Source organism: Larus michahellis, chromosome 5, assembly GCF_964199755.1.
Source record: "Larus michahellis chromosome 5, bLarMic1.1, whole genome shotgun sequence".
Taxonomy (NCBI): domain Eukaryota; kingdom Metazoa; phylum Chordata; class Aves; order Charadriiformes; family Laridae; genus Larus; species Larus michahellis.
The window spans coordinates 70,601,443-70,619,177 of record NC_133900.1 but is presented as its reverse complement, the minus strand read 5'-3'; the positions used below and the strand labels follow the sequence as shown (position 1 = coordinate 70,619,177).

At 42.5% G+C, this 17,735-nt stretch overlaps 2 protein-coding genes across 5 annotated transcripts in view; one reads left to right on the top strand and one right to left on the bottom strand.

Moving 5' to 3' along the window:
- The first annotated feature begins 301 nt into the window (after positions 1–301).
- LOC141743505 (toll-like receptor 1) lies at positions 302–10,013 on the top strand. Of its 2 annotated transcripts, none has more exons than XM_074587805.1 (3): positions 302–710; positions 2,738–5,264; positions 9,306–10,013. In XM_074587805.1, the coding sequence occupies exons 2-3, from the start codon at positions 2,828–2,830 to the stop codon at positions 9,731–9,733; spliced, it is 2,865 nt and encodes a 954-aa protein (XP_074443906.1). In that variant the 5' UTR covers positions 302–710; positions 2,738–2,827; the 3' UTR covers positions 9,734–10,013. The 2 variants fall into 2 exon arrangements, with proteins under 2 accessions (XP_074443906.1, XP_074443907.1); XM_074587806.1 differs by having other exon boundaries at positions 338–431.
- Positions 10,014–10,434: 421 nt separating this feature from the next.
- Positions 10,435–17,735, bottom strand: part of KLF3 (KLF transcription factor 3) — a 29,546-nt gene continuing 22,245 nt past the window's right edge. For all 3 annotated transcript variants that reach the window (XM_074587807.1, XM_074587809.1, XM_074587808.1), the window contains exons 6-7: positions 15,659–15,819; positions 10,435–14,485 (exon numbers count right to left, since the gene is read on the bottom strand). In XM_074587807.1, coding sequence (XP_074443908.1) covers positions 14,304–14,485; positions 15,659–15,819 — 343 coding nt within the window. In that variant the 3' untranslated portion in view covers positions 10,435–14,303. The remainder of the gene's footprint in view (positions 14,486–15,658; positions 15,820–17,735) is intronic.

The window sequence follows — 17,735 nt, the reverse complement described above, 5'->3', positions numbered from 1 at the left end:
TAATAATTTTTTGAAGAAAGCTACAATGTAGGGCATCCCTGATAACCATCTGAGACATCTCTAGTGTAAAGATGACTGACCTGTAAAAGGTTTCGAACTGTGCCAGTTTGCCCCTGTTACTAGCTTTTAAGATCTAAGCTTTTGCCATCTGTCAATGTGCTACATTAATTAGTCTGCTTGCTGAGGAAAATAGCTCAGCGGGGTAGAGCTCTGCAAGAGATTTTGATACGAAGAGGAGTTGGCGGTGAGAGTTCTGCTTCCTCTTTTCTGTGTGTGCGAATGAGGAGATGCAGTTGACGAATTTCTAGAACATCTGTGTAACCATCAGAAGCAGACATGAAATTAGAAACGCAGAATTATTTAAACAGTCTTACCTTGGTGAATATTCTGTACTGCAGATAGGCTCATTTGCTCCTAAACCATACTGCTACGTAAGTACTGTTCGAGTCTGGGCTGTTAGAAGTTTCCTTTCGTTGTGCTCTTACCTGCATTGTAGGGAAATTTGACTAATTCTTAGAGTTATATAGCCTATATAAGAAAACCCTGTTCTTTCTACTTCCTGAAGTAGTAATTATTAAGGAATTAACGTCTTGTGAGATTCCCCAGCTTGAAGATTATGTGTGTTTGAAATTCTGTTTTGAGGATGTTAACCAAGTATGAAGAGGTCTTTTGCTTGTTCTTTGATTGGAGATGAATTCCACGCACAAAAGGTGGGTTATATTTGCTTCATTGTTTTACATTTTTTGTTCTTCTTGTCATATGTATTTTGGGCTCCGTCAAATCTCAGGTGTTTCTTCACTGTTTAAAGATATTCTTGCATTTTGAAATTTCAGTGAAAATGCTCATCTGTATGTTGAATTTCAACACAGAAGAAAATAAATAAATGTTTGGTACGGCAATTTTCATTCTAAGTGAACTCTTAATTTAATACCATCATAAAGTAGTGTTGGAGGGGTAACTGTTGATCCTTAATATTGCTTTGCTAGACGTATCTGCTTTATTCTTTGACTGTGGCACTCCTCAGTGCTATACAGCGTGGATCATCCCTTCTTGCAGTGTATATCATAGCATGAACAGTAAATTAAAACTCCTCTGGCAATGCAGCATGGACTGTTGTTTTTTTCTCCCTTCAGAAAGTTTCTTGCTTTGTTCCTGATATCCCTTTTGCCCTGTGAAAGTTCCTCCAGACGGTTCCAGATCAAAGTTTATTTGATTCAAGAGGTTCTTTACCTGCCTGGACCCTGAAAAACAGGGTCAGCTGCTCTTTGAAGGAAGCTGGGTCAGATTTCCTTGTCTTGGTTCTTCTCGTGAGTGCTTTCAAACTTTGACCAACCATCATTTCTATTCTCATATTCTGTTCTACTCAGATAGATACCCTTTCTGAAAGAATTTGACCTCTCAATTAGATTCTGTTGATGTAGAAATGTACTCTTTACTGATTATTCTTTTATTGGTTTTGGTGATCTTAATTACACGTATTTTTGCTTTACTTATTTGAAAGAAAACTTGATTAAGCTTGGTAGGAGACTTGGAGGGGAAGGGATGAATTTTGGTATCAGTCAGTCAAACTATTGGGGACTAACACACTTTATAACCTAGAACTGAAAAAAATAGACTTTTTGATTTTATTTAACAAAAGATTACACTGGGCAGAATTTGTTTGTTTGTTTGTTTGTTTGTTTTTTCCCAAACAAAATCAGCACAGGAAAAAAATCAGGACTGTTTGTCTCCTGTAACAGTTTATGAGTTGCTCATGCTTCAGTTGGCTGTGTGTTGTGTTAAATGCTTGATGACAAGAGAGTAATGCCCAGGTCATGCTTTTCCATGATAGGACTGATGCCTCTCCAAATCTATGTAGGCTATTGATAGGACCATATATTAATTCTACTGGAGCATTTTCTGTTTCTAGAGAGGTTCTTTGTCAAGTTGCAGCTGTGGGGTTATTTGGAAAATGTAGGAGATTTCCTGGGTGTCCGAGGAGTCTTTGGAGGTGTTGAGCGTCTTCTTTCAGATTTTTGGGTACCACTACTTTATATGTAGCGTTTGGTTATGCTGTGGTTTTCCTGTTGGCATGCTTTTGGACAGACTGGCATTACAATATTCATGAGACAGTATAATTCCTCCTCATGCTTCTTGGCTTACTGGAAAAATGGACCCTTACGTCTTTGTGCTATAGCAAAGACAAAGCTGATCAGCTTCGCTGATCGGCTGACCCTGAGGGGGTGCGTGGCCGTGTCCTGGGTGTTTGGGGTGTGAAGAGGAATATCCTTTGGCTCTTCTGACCGAAGAGTTTGCTTTTGCGCTGGTTCCTGTGAGAGTCCATGGGGCTCTTGGAGTTCTGTCCCCAAACATGTCTGGACATGGTGTGTAGGGAAAGAGCAGGTGAGAGGCTTGCTGTGTTCTCCTTTACTCCTAAATGCACCGAAGTCTGTCTGTATTTGTTTCAAATTTTTGAATATTGTTGAGAAATTTGTATTTCTTAACATCTTTGTGTTGTTTTAACTTACCACAGATTGTATTCCTCCCGTTATAAAGAGATTAGTTTGTACTTAACTGAGACAATCAATAATTGGAATTAAAGAACGGGGGCGAGGAGGCTTGATAAGAACTTAGAAGAGGAGTATGTGAAAATAAAGCTTTGATTACATAAATTTTGTATTGAATTTCATTTTAGCAATAAAAAGCAAATTCAACAGTTCCACAATTTCAGCAAATTCCATGTGTTTTCTTTTCATAGGGCTGGACTCATCACTGAGAAATATTGATCAGCAAACAAAGATATGCTTTTGCGTTTCTGTAACGAACCAAGATAAACCTGGAAGGCGTAATGGGACCCCTTTCAAATATCTATGTCTTTGTCTGTGTCTTTACATTCATGCTATGGAATAATAGCCAGCCAACTGTGGAAAATGAATTTATTGCAAATTATTCAAGCAGTTTGCTAACTAATGTTCCAAAAAACATTCCAGTCCATACTCAGGTATTAGATTTATCACATAATAGGATCTCTGGACTTAGGATCTTGGAATTTATTTCTCTTTCAAAACTTCAAGTATTAAATCTTTCTCATAATCTAATTATGGAGCTTGACTTCAGTGTCTTCATTTATAATCAAGACTTAGAATACTTAGATTTATCTCATAATAACATTTTGAAAGTTTACTGTCAAACTCTTGCATATCTTAGACATTTAGATCTTTCTTTCAATAAGTTTACTGCCCTGCCCATCTGTCAGGAATTCGGCAACATGTTTCGTTTGGAGTACCTAGGATTAAGTGCCACGGTGATGCGAAGGTCAGACTTCAGGTATATCATACATTTGCAGCTGCACACTGTCTTCCTAACCTTAGAAGACTTTACTCTCTATGAGCCTCAAAGTCTGACAGCCTTGAATACAAGGAGCCTCCACATTGTTTTTGCAGCAAACCAAAACTTCAGTTTTTCCCTCTTGTATGATGGAATGAGCACTTCAAAAAACTTGAGTATAGTTAACTTGAGATATTCCTTGAGCTACAAAGATTTCCCCTTTCCTCCTTTAACGCTTCTGAAGAAAATCAAGACAACAGCTCTGATGCTTGACACTGTGGACTTACAATGGGCTATAATTTTGCAAATTTTCCTGCTTATTTGGTATTCACCTATGGAGCATTTGACTGTGAGAAATTTGACTTTCCAGGGACCACTGGGGGAGCTGACTGAATATGAATTTCTACCCTTATTTGATTCTCTGGAACAAATAATCTCTTTGGATGGCTCCATGAAAGTGCTGACTTTGGAGCATGTTCGTAATAAGGTTTATTATTTCAACCAGGAGATTGTATACAGACAGTTTTCAGAGATGAATATTGCCAGTTTGACAATATATGATGCATATATGCCACACATGCTTTGCCCCAGTAGGACAAGCTCATTTCAGTATTTAAATTTTTCTCACAATGCCCTGACGGATGAATTGTTCCAGAATTGTGGCACTCTGACAGGTCTGAAATTACTTATTTTACAGAGGAATAAATTTGAGAGCCTTTCCAAGGTAAGCTTCATGACCAGCCGTATGAAATCACTGAAATATCTGGACATGAGCAACAACTTGCTGAGTCATGATGCACCTGATGTGCAATGCCAATGGTCTAAGTCTCTGTCAGAGTTGGACCTGTCCTCAAATCAGTTGACGGAGTCTGTGTTTGAGTGCGTGCCAGTCAACATCAAAAAGCTGGACCTGCAAAACAATCAGATCACCAGTGTCCCCAAGGGGATGGCTGAGCTGAAATCCTTGAAGGAGCTGAACCTGGCATCGAACAGGCTGGCTGACCTGCCGGGGTGTGGTGGCTTTACATCCCTGGAGTTCCTGAACATAGAGATGAATTTGATCCTCACCCCATCTGCTGACTTCTTCCAGAGCTGCCCAAGGGTCAGGGAGCTGCAAGCCGGGCACAACCCATTCAAGTGTTCCTGTGAACTGCAGGACTTTATCCGTCTGGAGAGGCAGTCTGGGGGGAAGCTGTTTGGCTGGCCATCGGCGTACGTGTGCGAGTACCCGGAAGACTTGCGAGGAATGCAGCTGAAGGACTTCCACCTGACCGAACTGGCTTGCAACACGACGCTCTTGCTTGTGACAGCTCTGCTGCTGACGCTGGTGCTGGTGGCGGTCGTGGCCTTTCTGTGCATCTACCTGGACGTGCCGTGGTACGTACGGATGACGTGGCAGTGGACGCAGACGAAGCGGAGAGCTTGGCACCACCATCCCGAAGAGCAGGAGAGGGTTCTGCAGTTTCACGCGTTCATTTCCTACAGCGAGCGTGATTCATTGTGGGTGAAGAACGAGCTGATCCCAAACCTGGAGAAGGGGGAGGGCTGTGCACAACTGTGCCAGCACGAGAGGAACTTTGTCCCCGGCAAGAGCATTGTGGAGAACATCATTAACTGCATAGAGAAGAGCTACAAGTCGATCTTTGTGTTGTCTCCCAACTTTGTGCAGAGCGAGTGGTGTCACTATGAGCTGTACTTTGCCCATCACAAATTATTCAGTGAGAATTCCAACAGCTTAATCCTCATTTTACTGGAGCCGATCCCTCCGTACATTATCCCTGCCAGGTACCACAAGCTGAAGGCTCTCATGGCAAAGCGAACCTACCTGGAGTGGCCGAAGGAGAGGAGCAAGCATGCCCTTTTCTGGGCTAACCTGAGGGCAGCTATTAGCATTAACCTGCCAACTTTCGTTGAAGCAAATGAGGAGCAGAGTGATGTTACTTCTACTAGTAGTATAAGTGAGTATGTGAATAACTGATTTGACTGTCTTGCATTAAATTGTGTTAATCAATTTTTTCTATTTTTTACAGTGTTCCTAGTTGGTAGCAAAATGTTATTGTGATACATACAGAAATTGCTATTGCTTATTCTAGTCCTGAAAGTAGTCAGAAGTCTTCTGTAGTTGCCCATCATCAACAAAGAGAAGGAGAGAGAAATGTTCATAGGGATTGCACTTATTTTTGTTGATGTGGGTTGCTTTTATTTTGTGCTTTTCCCGTTGAAAGCCACGTTTGACAGTAACAAAAATAGTGGTTGGTTCAATGTCATCAGGACTGTCAAGGCATGCATTTAATCTTTGTTCTGACATGGATGTTGTGGGGTTAAGGTGGTAGGGATCTGCTTCCTTGGGTTTAATTAAAAAGAAGAAAACTCTTGTTTAAATCCCTTCCTGTACATTGGTATAGTAGATGTCAAGGGTACAGTATCCCTACATCTTCAGCCTCTTTTCCCTGCCTGGAAGTCTTTCCCTTCATCACAGATAGAGACTTTCCTGGGCAAGAGCTGAAAGTTGGAGCCATTAATCCCTGTTTAATATTCTTCTTCCTTTTTTGTACTAAACATTCCCACTTGTCTAGATTTACGTACCAACTCATGATTTCATAGAATTCATAAGCTTCAAAATAGTAGTCAATATCCAAACTTATGAAATGTTTATAGTGTTATAATATTGCTGCTTTCTGCTGTAATCATATCAAGTTATATTGGGTTGCCTGTTTTTCCTGCTTTCTAAAGCATAGTTATATATTTCAATAAAATATTTTTCTTATTATGAACTCTTTCAACTGTAAGAAGAAGAAAAATAAGATTCCTCAATCTGTTGCCATTTCATTACAAAAATTTCCCTCAGTTGTGCCAGTGTAATTCTTCAGTTAAATTATAAAACATATTTTATTGCTATCTCTCTGCAGCAGCTAATAAGTAACCTACATTATAATGTAGTGTTATAGGTATTTAGAATATGTTTTACGCAATAATAGCAGGAAACCCCCTCATATTTATAGAAAATTGGCGACGCTGCAAATGAACAGTGGGAAACAGAACTTGCACAATGATTGAGAAAGAGTGGCAGTGCCGGAACTGTCACTCAATTAGGTCATTTTTAAAGTATTTAAACTCAGAAGCTTGATGTTTGGAGGTAAATCCCCTCTTATCTCCAGACTTTCACTGAACTCTGTTACTTGCCCTTTTACTAGCAGGTGCTGAGGGTCATCATGCAGGTGAAAAAGTAGTAATTTTCATTGGGAAAATTGCTACAATCAAACTGGTTAAACTAATGGTATCTGTTGATAGGTGACATCCAATCATTTGCTGTGCTTGGATTTAATTTGACAATCTAATAAACCTTTCATTTTTTATCTGTTACTAAATTTCCTGGTGTCATTTCACTGGTGATGAGGAGTTGTGTAATTATCCTTACGGCTTAATGGAAATGCAAAGCCCTTCCCAGCACAACCGTGAGTGGCAGGCACGGTGAGCAAGCTGGTAAGAGGTTGTGATCCTTGTCACTCGCCAAAGCAGCTGACCGAGCGCCTGCCAGGCCTGTGTGGTGGTAGCCAGATGGAGCAGTGGATGGGAAGCTACAGGAGAGCTTCCTGATGGCCAGAGGTGCTGAGACAATGCTGTGCAGCCACCTACCAGCTCAGGGTAAGGGGGTATCTCAGCAGGATACTCTGAATGTAGATCTTTGGAAAGAAGGACTAAAAATCTTGAGCAAGTCTTAGTTGCAGGTGAAGGGAAGTTGGCTACTGACTTCTTTGATAACACGTAACTGAGATCTCCCCTTCTCCAAAGCCAGGACCAAACTTTCTTTGTGTACCTTAAAAAGGGCTGCTAAACCTGCAGTACTTCAGTGGGAGCTGGTGGATGGAGCATGCTTGAAAAGCAGGTTATTTATGATGAGAGGAGGTGTTCGAAGACACAGATGGGTTAGGGCTCTGCAGGAGTTTGAGTCAGGAAGGCTTTACCCTACCGTGAGATTTTCTCATGCTTCATAGCAACCCAAAATGGAGGCCAGGGGCATCAGGCACTGCAGGGTGCTGCCAAAAGTGCATCACCAACCTCCTGTGCCAGCTGGCCAGCTATAGCGAGCTGCGAGGCGCTTTCCACAGAAGTAGTGGTGTCAAACCTGGGGCTGCAGCCTGAACGTGCTGCTGGAGCTGTGACGTTTCCTTCATCACAGGTTTTTCCCAACTGTTCAGCATCCCTCTGGGTGCAGGTTCTTTACTTTCTCCGTAACATCTCTGTCTGCTCTTAGGCAGTTGCCTCCTAAGCTTTAGCGGCTTCATTTCAGCTACGACCAGGGTTACGTCTGTCTCTAATTTACTGTTTGTGTGCTATACAGCTCTCGGGTACTTAAGGAACTGTTCAGTCACAGAGGCCAGTGCACATTAAGCTGGTTACGAGTTTTGTAGCATTTACCTCTCCGTGGCTCCTCCGTGCTTTACAGGAGAGAGCCTGTGCCTCTCCTTCCTGAAAGACTTCTCCCCCTCCCACGCGTTACAGTCTGAGGACATGGTTCGCATTCAAGCTTAGTGGTAACGTATCAGTGGGCACGCAGTCTGTCCTGTTTACTAGATGAGAAAAGAGGAAGTAAAATTTCTCAAATCAGGCTTTCCGGCCTCTGTAAATGTGATGCATCAGCAAACTGGGTTTTAGGTCCTAAATAATGTACAGGGCCTGGTCCGGGGAAGAGTCCGTCACCTTTAAGACTGTTCTGAAACCTAAGTTGTAGGAAGGTGTGAAAGGAATAGTTTCTGAAGTTTGCCAAGTATGTTGTTTTAGGATATTAACCTCTGACACCCCTTTATACGCTGCCCTCTCTACCTCACAAATCTTTCATCCACATGCCAAGTATTTAAGTTATTTACGTACTGTACTGTACACTACGGCCGCTTCCAGTACGCTTCTGAGTTCCTTTAATAAGGAAGGTTCATTTTGCTTTTTTTGTTAAGTTAGCACTTGTCAGTGTTTCTCATCACTTCTCTGTTGGAACTTCCGTTTTCTTCTTCCCTGAAACTCTGTCTCTGTTCAGAGGGTACATGAAGTGTTAATTATTTTTTATTTGGCCCAAATGTAGCAAATGCTTTTTTTCACTGTTTTTTTTATGAGGCAATACACTGTTGAAGATTTTGTCCTTAAAATTGTGTTCATAGAGCTGGTTCTTGGGAAGAAGTTTGCAAGACATAGAGGACACGGGTACCTGGTTGAACTCTTGAAATACTGTCATACCAACATCCGTATTTATAAAAACAACGTCAGGTGCTGCTCTCACTGAGCTCCCAGGCCTGCAAGCCCCCATGAAAGCAGCATTGTGTATCGCCTTTCTTAGTGTTTGGCCAGGCCAGAGTTGTGATTGTAGGGGATACATTAAAAGTGTTTTTATGGCTAAAAGTTGCAGTAAAGACACAAAGATCAGTTCGGAATCCTTGCGCAGATTTCTGTGCATGGCAGGATCTGACTCTGATAGAAGGTTAAGGCCGATGTAACAGCTTCATTTCTTAACTGTGACAAAGGAAGTATTTTCTTAAATTACACTTGTAATCCTAATTTTTGCCATTTTCTCAGACTAAGGGTGACACCCAGTGGCCGATTAAGTTACCATTGAGTATTTCCTGAAAATGCCGGCTCATGCTAGGATACACACAGGGCATTTTGCCTCTTAGGCAAAATGAAATAAATAATCGCGTCAGCCCAGCGAATGCAGGAGCCTCTTGCAGGTGTGTGTGGTCTAGAGAGGACAGGTCAGGACAAGCCCTTCCTCGTGGCGGCTCCCACGCTGGGCCAGTGGCTGTGACTTGGGCCCCCACACCATCGGTCCCTCCTGCCGAGTCGGCTGTGGGGCGCAGGGACTGACCGGTTCAACTAACAAATTAACCTTATAAATCAGCAGTGTAATATGGGCACTGACTCTTGCTTTACAGGGAGCAATCCTTATTTTCAAGCAGGACACCAAGATGGAGAATCCGGTCATTTTCTCACATCCTGTCTGCCGTTCACAGGGTTTTATTTTTATGCCTCATTCCTGCCGTACCTGCTTTCCCTCCGGTATGTCCTCACGACGTGGCGTAGGTGGCCTGCTGGGTCCCGGGCAGCAGTCCGCCAACAGCACGACGCAATCACCTCAGCAGGGATGGAAAGGGTTGAGAGATGCATCGTGAATTCAACTGGGCTCGCTCTTTCTGGGCATCTGAAAAGGTGTGAAGACATAAACCCTGCTCTGCCCGCCATCACCTCCCAGCATGCGTGCGGGCGCCCCGCCATGTGTTCTCAGCCTGTGCCTGCACTCTCCGCTCTGGCACCCCGGCCCGGGAAAGGGCTGTGGGGTAGAGCATGGCTAAAGGAGCAGGCCCAGGCAGCCATTTCGAAAGTGATTAAAAACGCTAACTCACACGTTTGGTGCTCCAGACCTGCCAATGGACTAATTTGAATGCCCTAATTAGATGCGAGTGACCCTAGGGGTCAGTACTGGGTCCAGTCCTGTTCAACACACTCATCAACGACCTGGATGAGGGGACAGAGTGCACCCTCAGCAAGTTTGCTGATGACACAAAGCTGGAGGAGTGGCTGACACACCGGAAGGCTGTGCCGCCATACATGGAGATTGGGACAGGCTGGAGAGTTGGGCAAAGAGGAACCTTATGAAATTCAACAAGGGCAAGTGTAGGGTGCTGCACCTGGGGAGGAATAACCCCCCGCACCAGTACAGGTCGGGGGCTGACCTGCTGGAGAGCAGCTCAGCTGAAAGAGACCTGGGAGTCCTGGTGGACAACAGGATGACCATGAGCCAGCAATGGGCCCTCGTGGCCAAAAAGGCCAATGGCATCCTGGGGTGCATCAAGAAGAGTGTGGCCAGCAGGTCGAGGGAGGTCATCCTCCCCCTCTACTCTGCCTTGGTGAGGCCGCACCTGGAGTACTGTGTCCAGTTCTGGGCTCCCCGGTTCAAGGACAGGGAGCTGCTGGAGAGAGTCCGGTGGAGGGCTCCAAAGATGATCAAGGGACTGGAGCACCTCTCTGACAAGGGAAACCCCAGGGCTGCCTGGGGCCAGGGGGGATCCCTGGGCACACCCCGGTCCCTGTACCTTTGTCATTGCTCTGTGTCGTACAGCGTACGATGACATGACCACAACCAATATTCTGAGGGTTTTATTAACAAGTATAATACATATGCATTGTCTCCTAAATATAGTATGAGGACTGTACAGTACAAATTTATGTTCACAGTTTGACATGACAAAATGTCATTACTGAATTCCCATTGGACTACCAAAGTAGGAACAGTGAAAGTACATTAAACATTCACATCTTTAGTAAGAAAAGATTACCAAAATGTCTCCGTATTTGCAAGTTATAGTAATGCACGCTAGAAACCTTTAATTACCCATTCAGTCTTATTAGCTTATAAAATATATTACATTTTATTAAAAAATTTCTGCATAGTTTATACAAGTATTAAAGTAAATAGAACATCCCTGCTATATTTGCAGGTGAGAGATGCTAAGCAGAAAGATTATTTTGACCCTCTAATATTTGAAGTACATTAAAAAAAGTGCTAATATCTGTAAAATATAATGAAAACTGTTGTAGCCCTCAAGATATGTAAAACGCTTTGTAAATTTTTTTATAGAAAGGATTTGTATTCATCTACATGTTGCTAACCTTGACAGAGACAACAGCTTGTTTGGACAAGATGTGGCATTAGAAACATCACTGCAGAATGGTGCTGTTTATTTAAATAAAATCACATACAGTAATTCCTGCTTGGTTTTTTGCGATTGTCGTAGAAACTAGTCTTTTTTTATACTCAAATGGCTCAAACAGGCACATCTTAGTCCAACAGTATTAGCTGTTACACACTGCAGACTGCAATACTGCTGGGGAAAGAGGTGGGGTTTTTAAACACACACGTTCTGCAGGATTAGGGTTTTCTGGCTTTGTATCTAAACTGGCTTCTCTTTAGGGCAAAGATGGAAGGGCTGGCTTTAAAAAAGTATTTAGTTGCGTATATTTAAAGACTGCAAGATAGCCATCAAATAAAAATTTGCTAAAATTAATCAATGAGCCAGTTAAGATGTAAATTCACATTTTCAGCTGAAAGATGAAAGCGTATTTGTGACTTTTTTGACATCCTGCAAAAAGACACCGCAGACAGGAGTGAAAAATCCCATAAGCAAGGCATTTGCATGAAATAATCTCAAATATTTATATTTAATGTTTAAATTTCTGTTGTTCTAAATCACAAGGCACATGGGTAAAGGTATTTTAAAGTTCTATTGAATCTCCACTGTATTTGTCCCCCCCATTAGCATAAACATTTTCAGGAAAAAGGTACATAGGCTAATGAATGAACATGGTAAATAACCTAGATTAAAATTTCCAAAGTAACTCATAGTTACAAAGAAGTTCTGATTTTAGGGTACTTGATTTTAGATTTCTAGTTTAAAAAAATATTCCAGAAAACATTTTGTGAAAGCCTTGAAAGAGAACAGAGCATTGGAAGCAAATGTTCCTTAAAACATCCCAAATTTTATGCATTTGCATTTGTTAAGCTAAAATGGGATCAGCGGCCATTAAACTGCTTATTAGTACAGGATCCCATCTGCTTTTTTCCCTAGAATATAATAGAGAATTGCTTTCATCCCAGGATACTAAATGTCTCTAGATTTGCGACTGAGGCGACAGGGGCTCCACGCAGCTGCTGCCAGTGGCACCTCCGCGTTTCTGGAACCACCGTTAAAACCCAGAGCCGAATGAAGGCGCCCAATTCTGCTACCGCCGACAACAAAAATATCCAACAAAACTCCCCATTCTGGAATAGCTGCTCACGAGTATCATTCTCCTCCCTGCAAGTTCCTCCACGTTAGTAACAACCCGGCCTCCCAAAAGAAGAGCGATTCACCTCCCAGGTTTTTCAGCTCCATAGGTAAGCAGACGAGGGCCAGTTGCGTGAAACATCTGGTGCAACTTCCCTCGGTCCTCACGAAGTGGCAAGGACATATGGTGCCGTAACAGAGCACACGCATCTTCCTCACCACAGCTTTGCAGCAGCGCCCCCAGCCCCGCTTTGCAAACCCCCTTTGCAGAGCGCATATTCAGGGCTCTATTCCTTAAATAAAATTGCCGATTCCATATTCTGACATGTAAGATTTGTTACACAACTGGAACGAGACTTCGTCTTTCACTGCAATCGCTGTAGGAACATTTTTCTCCAAGCAGAGATCCTCTGCTCTAGCTCTATGGGTATGGGGATGTCAGCAGAACGGCTGGTAAACTCTGCCACCGAGGGAAGGCTCTTTGCACTCCAACTCCTGCGTCTACAAGAGTATTTGAGTTCGCCGTTGCACTCCACACGATGTAGAAGCACAGCCTACCTGCTCCAGCAGCTCACACGTACCCACCTGCAGATGGACACTCCACCTGCCGACTCCTGGAGAGTTTTAGGAAACTCCTCCTCACCTCAGCCCTCCATGTCCCAGTGGGTTTTTCCGAGAGAAATGAAAATCTGACTTCAGGATGTTTACATTGCAGGGAATGGTGTTTACCTTACACAGGGGAAAAAAGAAGAACGCACTGGTGTGCCGAGAGCCTAGAAAAATACATCCCGGTTCCTTGCAGTGCCACAAAACCTGCCAGCTAATAAAGAGAGAAACTTCCCTTTCAGCGGGCTTCCACAGATGGGAACGTTTCTGGGGTCAGCTGCGGGTTGCTTGAATTCAGTTTATTTTATCGATGGAGTTGTGTTTGCTAACTTGACATGGGAGTTAAGACCTTCTGATGCGATTTTTTTTTTTAATACAACAGACTCATCCGCAGGAAAGCTCAGTCTATCTAACGTTGAGAGACTAGCAGAGTCACAAATCAAGAGTTATCAAATGGATGATGCGGTATACCTTTTTATCCAAAACAGAGACATGACTCAATTTGTCCTCAGAAGTTCTTCATACCTGATGCCATCTTCTCATAGAAACATCGTGGATTAATAATTTTAAATATTGTAGCGTATTGAAGTGGCACTCACTCACAACTATACAGTTTGGAGCATTTTTAACCTAACAATTGCTATTTTCTGAGGTACAGCAAAGAGAAAAAACTATTTAGAGGAAATGCAGGGGAGTGATTGTAGAGGGATAGTTTATATCCCTGAAATGAGGTGCGGTACGTTTCTAGGAATATCATTTAATGCCATGTCATAGGAGAGTACCGTGTGTGTTCCATCCATACACTTGCACAGAAACCAGACATACAGTGTCACACAAGGGCTTCATTTAACAAACGCACCAGGGCACTACGCAATAAACCCAGGGGTATATACTACACTATAATACAGAGGACAGATGACATCGGCTTAGATGCACAATATTAAGTGTAGACCAATTCCTGCCAGTTTTTCTTCACTGGCGGAAATGACACTGTGACTCACTCTTTCTTTACAGTAATTATATTGCTTAGATTTATTTCTACGGTGTTATTCAATGTTTGGGCAGAGGGGATTTCTGAATCAGGTGCCTTTCTGAAATGGCTGTATTAACCGTATTGCAGTAACCAAGATGGCGGGGAGAGTCCATTGATTGCATTGTTGAGCATAGAATGAGAGTGTATCCCTTACAGGGCACATAAATAAAACGTCTCTGGCAAGGACTAGCATTTTGGATATTCAATAACATTTACTACTTCATCAGTATATGCTGGGTTGATTATATGAAGAAACCAACAAAAGCTGTTAGTTTACAAATTCCCTTATTCACAATGGAATACATTAAACATACTGTCTGCAGAAAGGGTTTGCTTAGCATCCCCCGGAGAAAAAAAAAAAAAAGTGTTCACATTCTTTAGGTCTGACCCGTGGCAAGGACATAGAAGGGTTAGATAACATCTGTTACTGACCATACGTAAGCTTTTAATGGTATAAACTCAGAGATTCAGACCAGCTGAATCCAAATTAAAATGTATGTGTGAAAAAAAAATAAAAATGTGTGACAGGAGTCAGGGACAGAAGACATTCAGACCAGCATGTGGCGTTTTCTGTGAAGAGCAAGATGGTCCGAACGTGAAAAGCTACGGTCACAGTCTGGGCACTGAAAAGGTTTGATTCCTGTATGCTTGCGGAAATGCCGCGTTAGTTCATCGGAACGAGCAAACTTCCACGTGCATCCCTCCCAAGTGCATTTGTATGGTTTTTCACCTGGAAAAAGAAACACAGAAGCAGGGATTTAAGACAAAAACACAGCAGTTAAATATCTGACAGATTTATCCCCTTGCCTTGTCAAATTTCAGCTCAAATCTCAGCGAGTACTCGAATGCTTACTCAAAAAGTCTCCAAACAGCACTGGGCTGCAGAGTACTCTGCGCTAGAAACTGTGTAGTCGAAGTTAAGAGATCAAAAAATTGTTTCCTGCCACAACTTATTTTTGTATTGTCTCTCTGTTCCTCCCTCTGCCATATTAGCACTTGTTTTGTCTCATCAAGCCCAGAAGCGTGAAGGTTTAGGCATTTGTTCAAGTATTTTCAAAACCAGGACCTCATACGCTACATTAGCTGGGGGAAAGGACTGGTGTTACCATTCAGCACAGCAGGCAGAAATCTTCTGACCTCTTAAAGTTACTGTAGTATAAATAACTGCCACCACTGCCACAAATCACTCAAAATCTCTGTCAACCATTCCTTTCTAACATGCGATCCTCCTCACCACCATTGTGCTGCCCAACGGGTGAAGGGCTGACTTGTGTAGAGATGCAAGACAGACATGAACTGGGCTCCGTTTTACCTAAAAGTGTCCCGCACCTTTGTAAAAACTTTGGATGTAGCTATATTCAATCGGCATGCCAAGCTGAACCTTTCTGCTGAGAACAGAGGTGGGGATGTGTTTGCTGGAACGCTCACTCAGAGAAGGGGACTATCGGACCAGTGGTCAGCATCTCCACAGGAAGGAGAGGTGTTTGTTGTGTTTGGCACACAGTCCAGGCTTTTGCAAACGGGCTACTCCCATGGAAGGCTCAGTCAAATTTAAGAGTGATGCAAGAGGTGAGGTAGTGCAATTTGAACTGATTTGGTGTTTACAGGGTGTGCAGAATGAGTAATCTGCAAGCAACTGGACAGAAAATGAGCAAAGAGCCAGTGAATGTAAAGAATAATAGCAAACACCGGGATCCTGCTCTGCCTTAAGTCTCTTCTTGGGGGTTTTTTATTCTACATCCTCTGTCTTTTGTTCAGCCTATGATTATACTCAACGCCAGATCTAACTTCTCTCATTTTGTTGTTTACACCTGTGGTCACCTGGCCACCAGCACAAAGGAAAAGCTTAGCCTACGATTTTACCATAGACTTGGTGAAAGAAAAGCAACAGCAGTGCTCAGACCTGTGTGGGTTCTTCTGTGAGCTTTCAGGTGGGAGCTCTTAGTGTAGACTTTGTTGCAGCCTTCATAATCACATCGATGTATCCGGCGTTTTCTTTGTGTGTCCGGAGATTCCACAGGTAAAGGTCTCTTTCCTGGCTGAACTATAACTGAAGGGTGATTCCTGCAGAGTCAAATTGAATGTTAAAAATGAAAAACATTTAGCACAGCAAACCTCAGCTAATATGATTCATGACAGAGCCCTTTATTCACCACCACTCCGTCTCTTGGCAGAAAGAACAACATTACAGGCATGTCGAAAAATTCGAGGGTTTAGCAAACTTCGTGTATTCTAGCAGTAATATTTTTAAATGTTTACTCACTCTGTGGCATGATGTAGCCATTTTTACTACCCCCTAGCTTTTTTTAAACTTACAAAGGAAAAATCCCCTTCCAATTCCTGTTTTTCAGTCAAACCCAGATTTCTGAAACTCTGAGTTCATAGTGAACTTTTCTTGCCTGCCTTTGCAATTTTTCTCCTTCCTTCAAACGCCAACTAATTCGCTTGTAATTGGAAACAGATATTCCATATTATTAAAGAAATTGTATCTTTAGGGTTTCAAAGCAGAACTCAAATCTTTATTGTTCCAGCCACTCCTTTAGAGAGTAATTAAGAATTTCCTGTTTGGTGCTGGCAGGAGGGTGCGGCCTCCCTGTACCACTGACGTCAATTCCTAAAAGTAGAGTTTAGGCTGCGTGGCACACCCACAGGATGTCTGAAGTTGTCCCTCCACCTTCATAAACATCGGGTTTTTTTGCTTTTGAAGCCCACAGGTAGAGCGCAGGTAAGGCGTGGACGAACTACATATGGCCGTCGGTAACAAACAAAAACATAAACATTCGGGCACGTGAAAGCACATGGAGCTTCCAAAAAGGTGTCACTGGCTGCGGATATTTAGCTTTGAGTCACACCCCTACTGTGGAATTGGGGACAGCCTTGATTCCTTCCTCCATGTCAGTGTTAGAAAAGGAAATCAAAATTTCAGAATTTAGAAAAGTTTGTCAAAAAGGTAAGTGGCATTACAAATCTTGCCACCTCACAAAGTTGCATTTTTCAACCCGTTAGCCGATCTGCATCACTGCTTTTAATGTATTTTTTTAGCTTTTAACTGAAACTTAGTATATAATGTGCAGATATTAGCATTCCTTGTTGCAAAAGCAGATCCTCCATGTGACAGAAACAAGCTTTTTAGAACTCCCATCTCTTCTCAGTTACTGTATTTCACATTTCTTTACTGACTGAATTACATTTTACAACACTAGGTTATATGGGTTACTTAAACCAAGTTCCTTTAGGGCCTAATTTTCAGAAACACTGATTACCTACTTCTCTCAGCAAAATAAAGGGCATGTGCTGAAGGTCCTTTGGTTAAAACCAAATGAAAAAAGACTTATCAGGCACAGCAAAACAAATCTTGTGCGTGGTTTAACAAGAAAAAGATTTTCTATTAGTCTCCACAGCAGCAGGATGGGAACTACTGATGTGGGAAAAGTTTAATTCTGTTGCTAATTCTTTTATTAGAGTTACAAGCTTGAAACTGGGAGCCAAATTCTCTTTCTTGGGTGTTTCTGTGACCGTTGAGTGATGTACTCGTCAACTACACATTAAATCTAGCGAAAAGTATTGTGATGGCAGGAAAAACTCAAGATGGTGATGTGAGACACAGCTGTACATGCTCTCAAACAAGAAAGGCAGGCTTTGAGCTTCCAACGAAATGGTTCTCTAAAGCAATGCTCAGTTTTAATGCTGCTGCACACTAGTCTTTTTGGAGAAGCTCTGGCTTGGGCCAGCAAGCAAACTTGGTTTAAATCCCTGTGTGTGGAGGCTAGTCCTGGGCATGGTGACCTCTGGAAAAAGGGAGAAAAAGGATATATTGTCTGTACACTGGTTGTGATGGCTTTCAATCTAAGATGGTTTAAATAAAACATGGGGAATTCGTCCCTGTCTCATCTTCCCTTTAGAGGAAAGGAGGCTGGCAAGACTACAGAATGTTATCAATAATCAGGTAGGGTGTGGCAGTTTTAAAAAATGGTTAAGGC

What these genes read in the sequence shown, in the direction of transcription:
- LOC141743505 (XM_074587805.1), top strand. Translation starts at nt 2,828, where the DNA reads ATGGGACCCCTTTCAAATATCTATGTCTTTGTCTGTGTCTTTACATTC. An exon ending in TACTTCTACTAGTAGTATAA is followed by an intron (nt 5,265 to 9,305) that starts GTGAGTATGTGA and finishes TGCCGTTCACAG; the next exon opens with GGTTTTATTTTTATGCCTCA.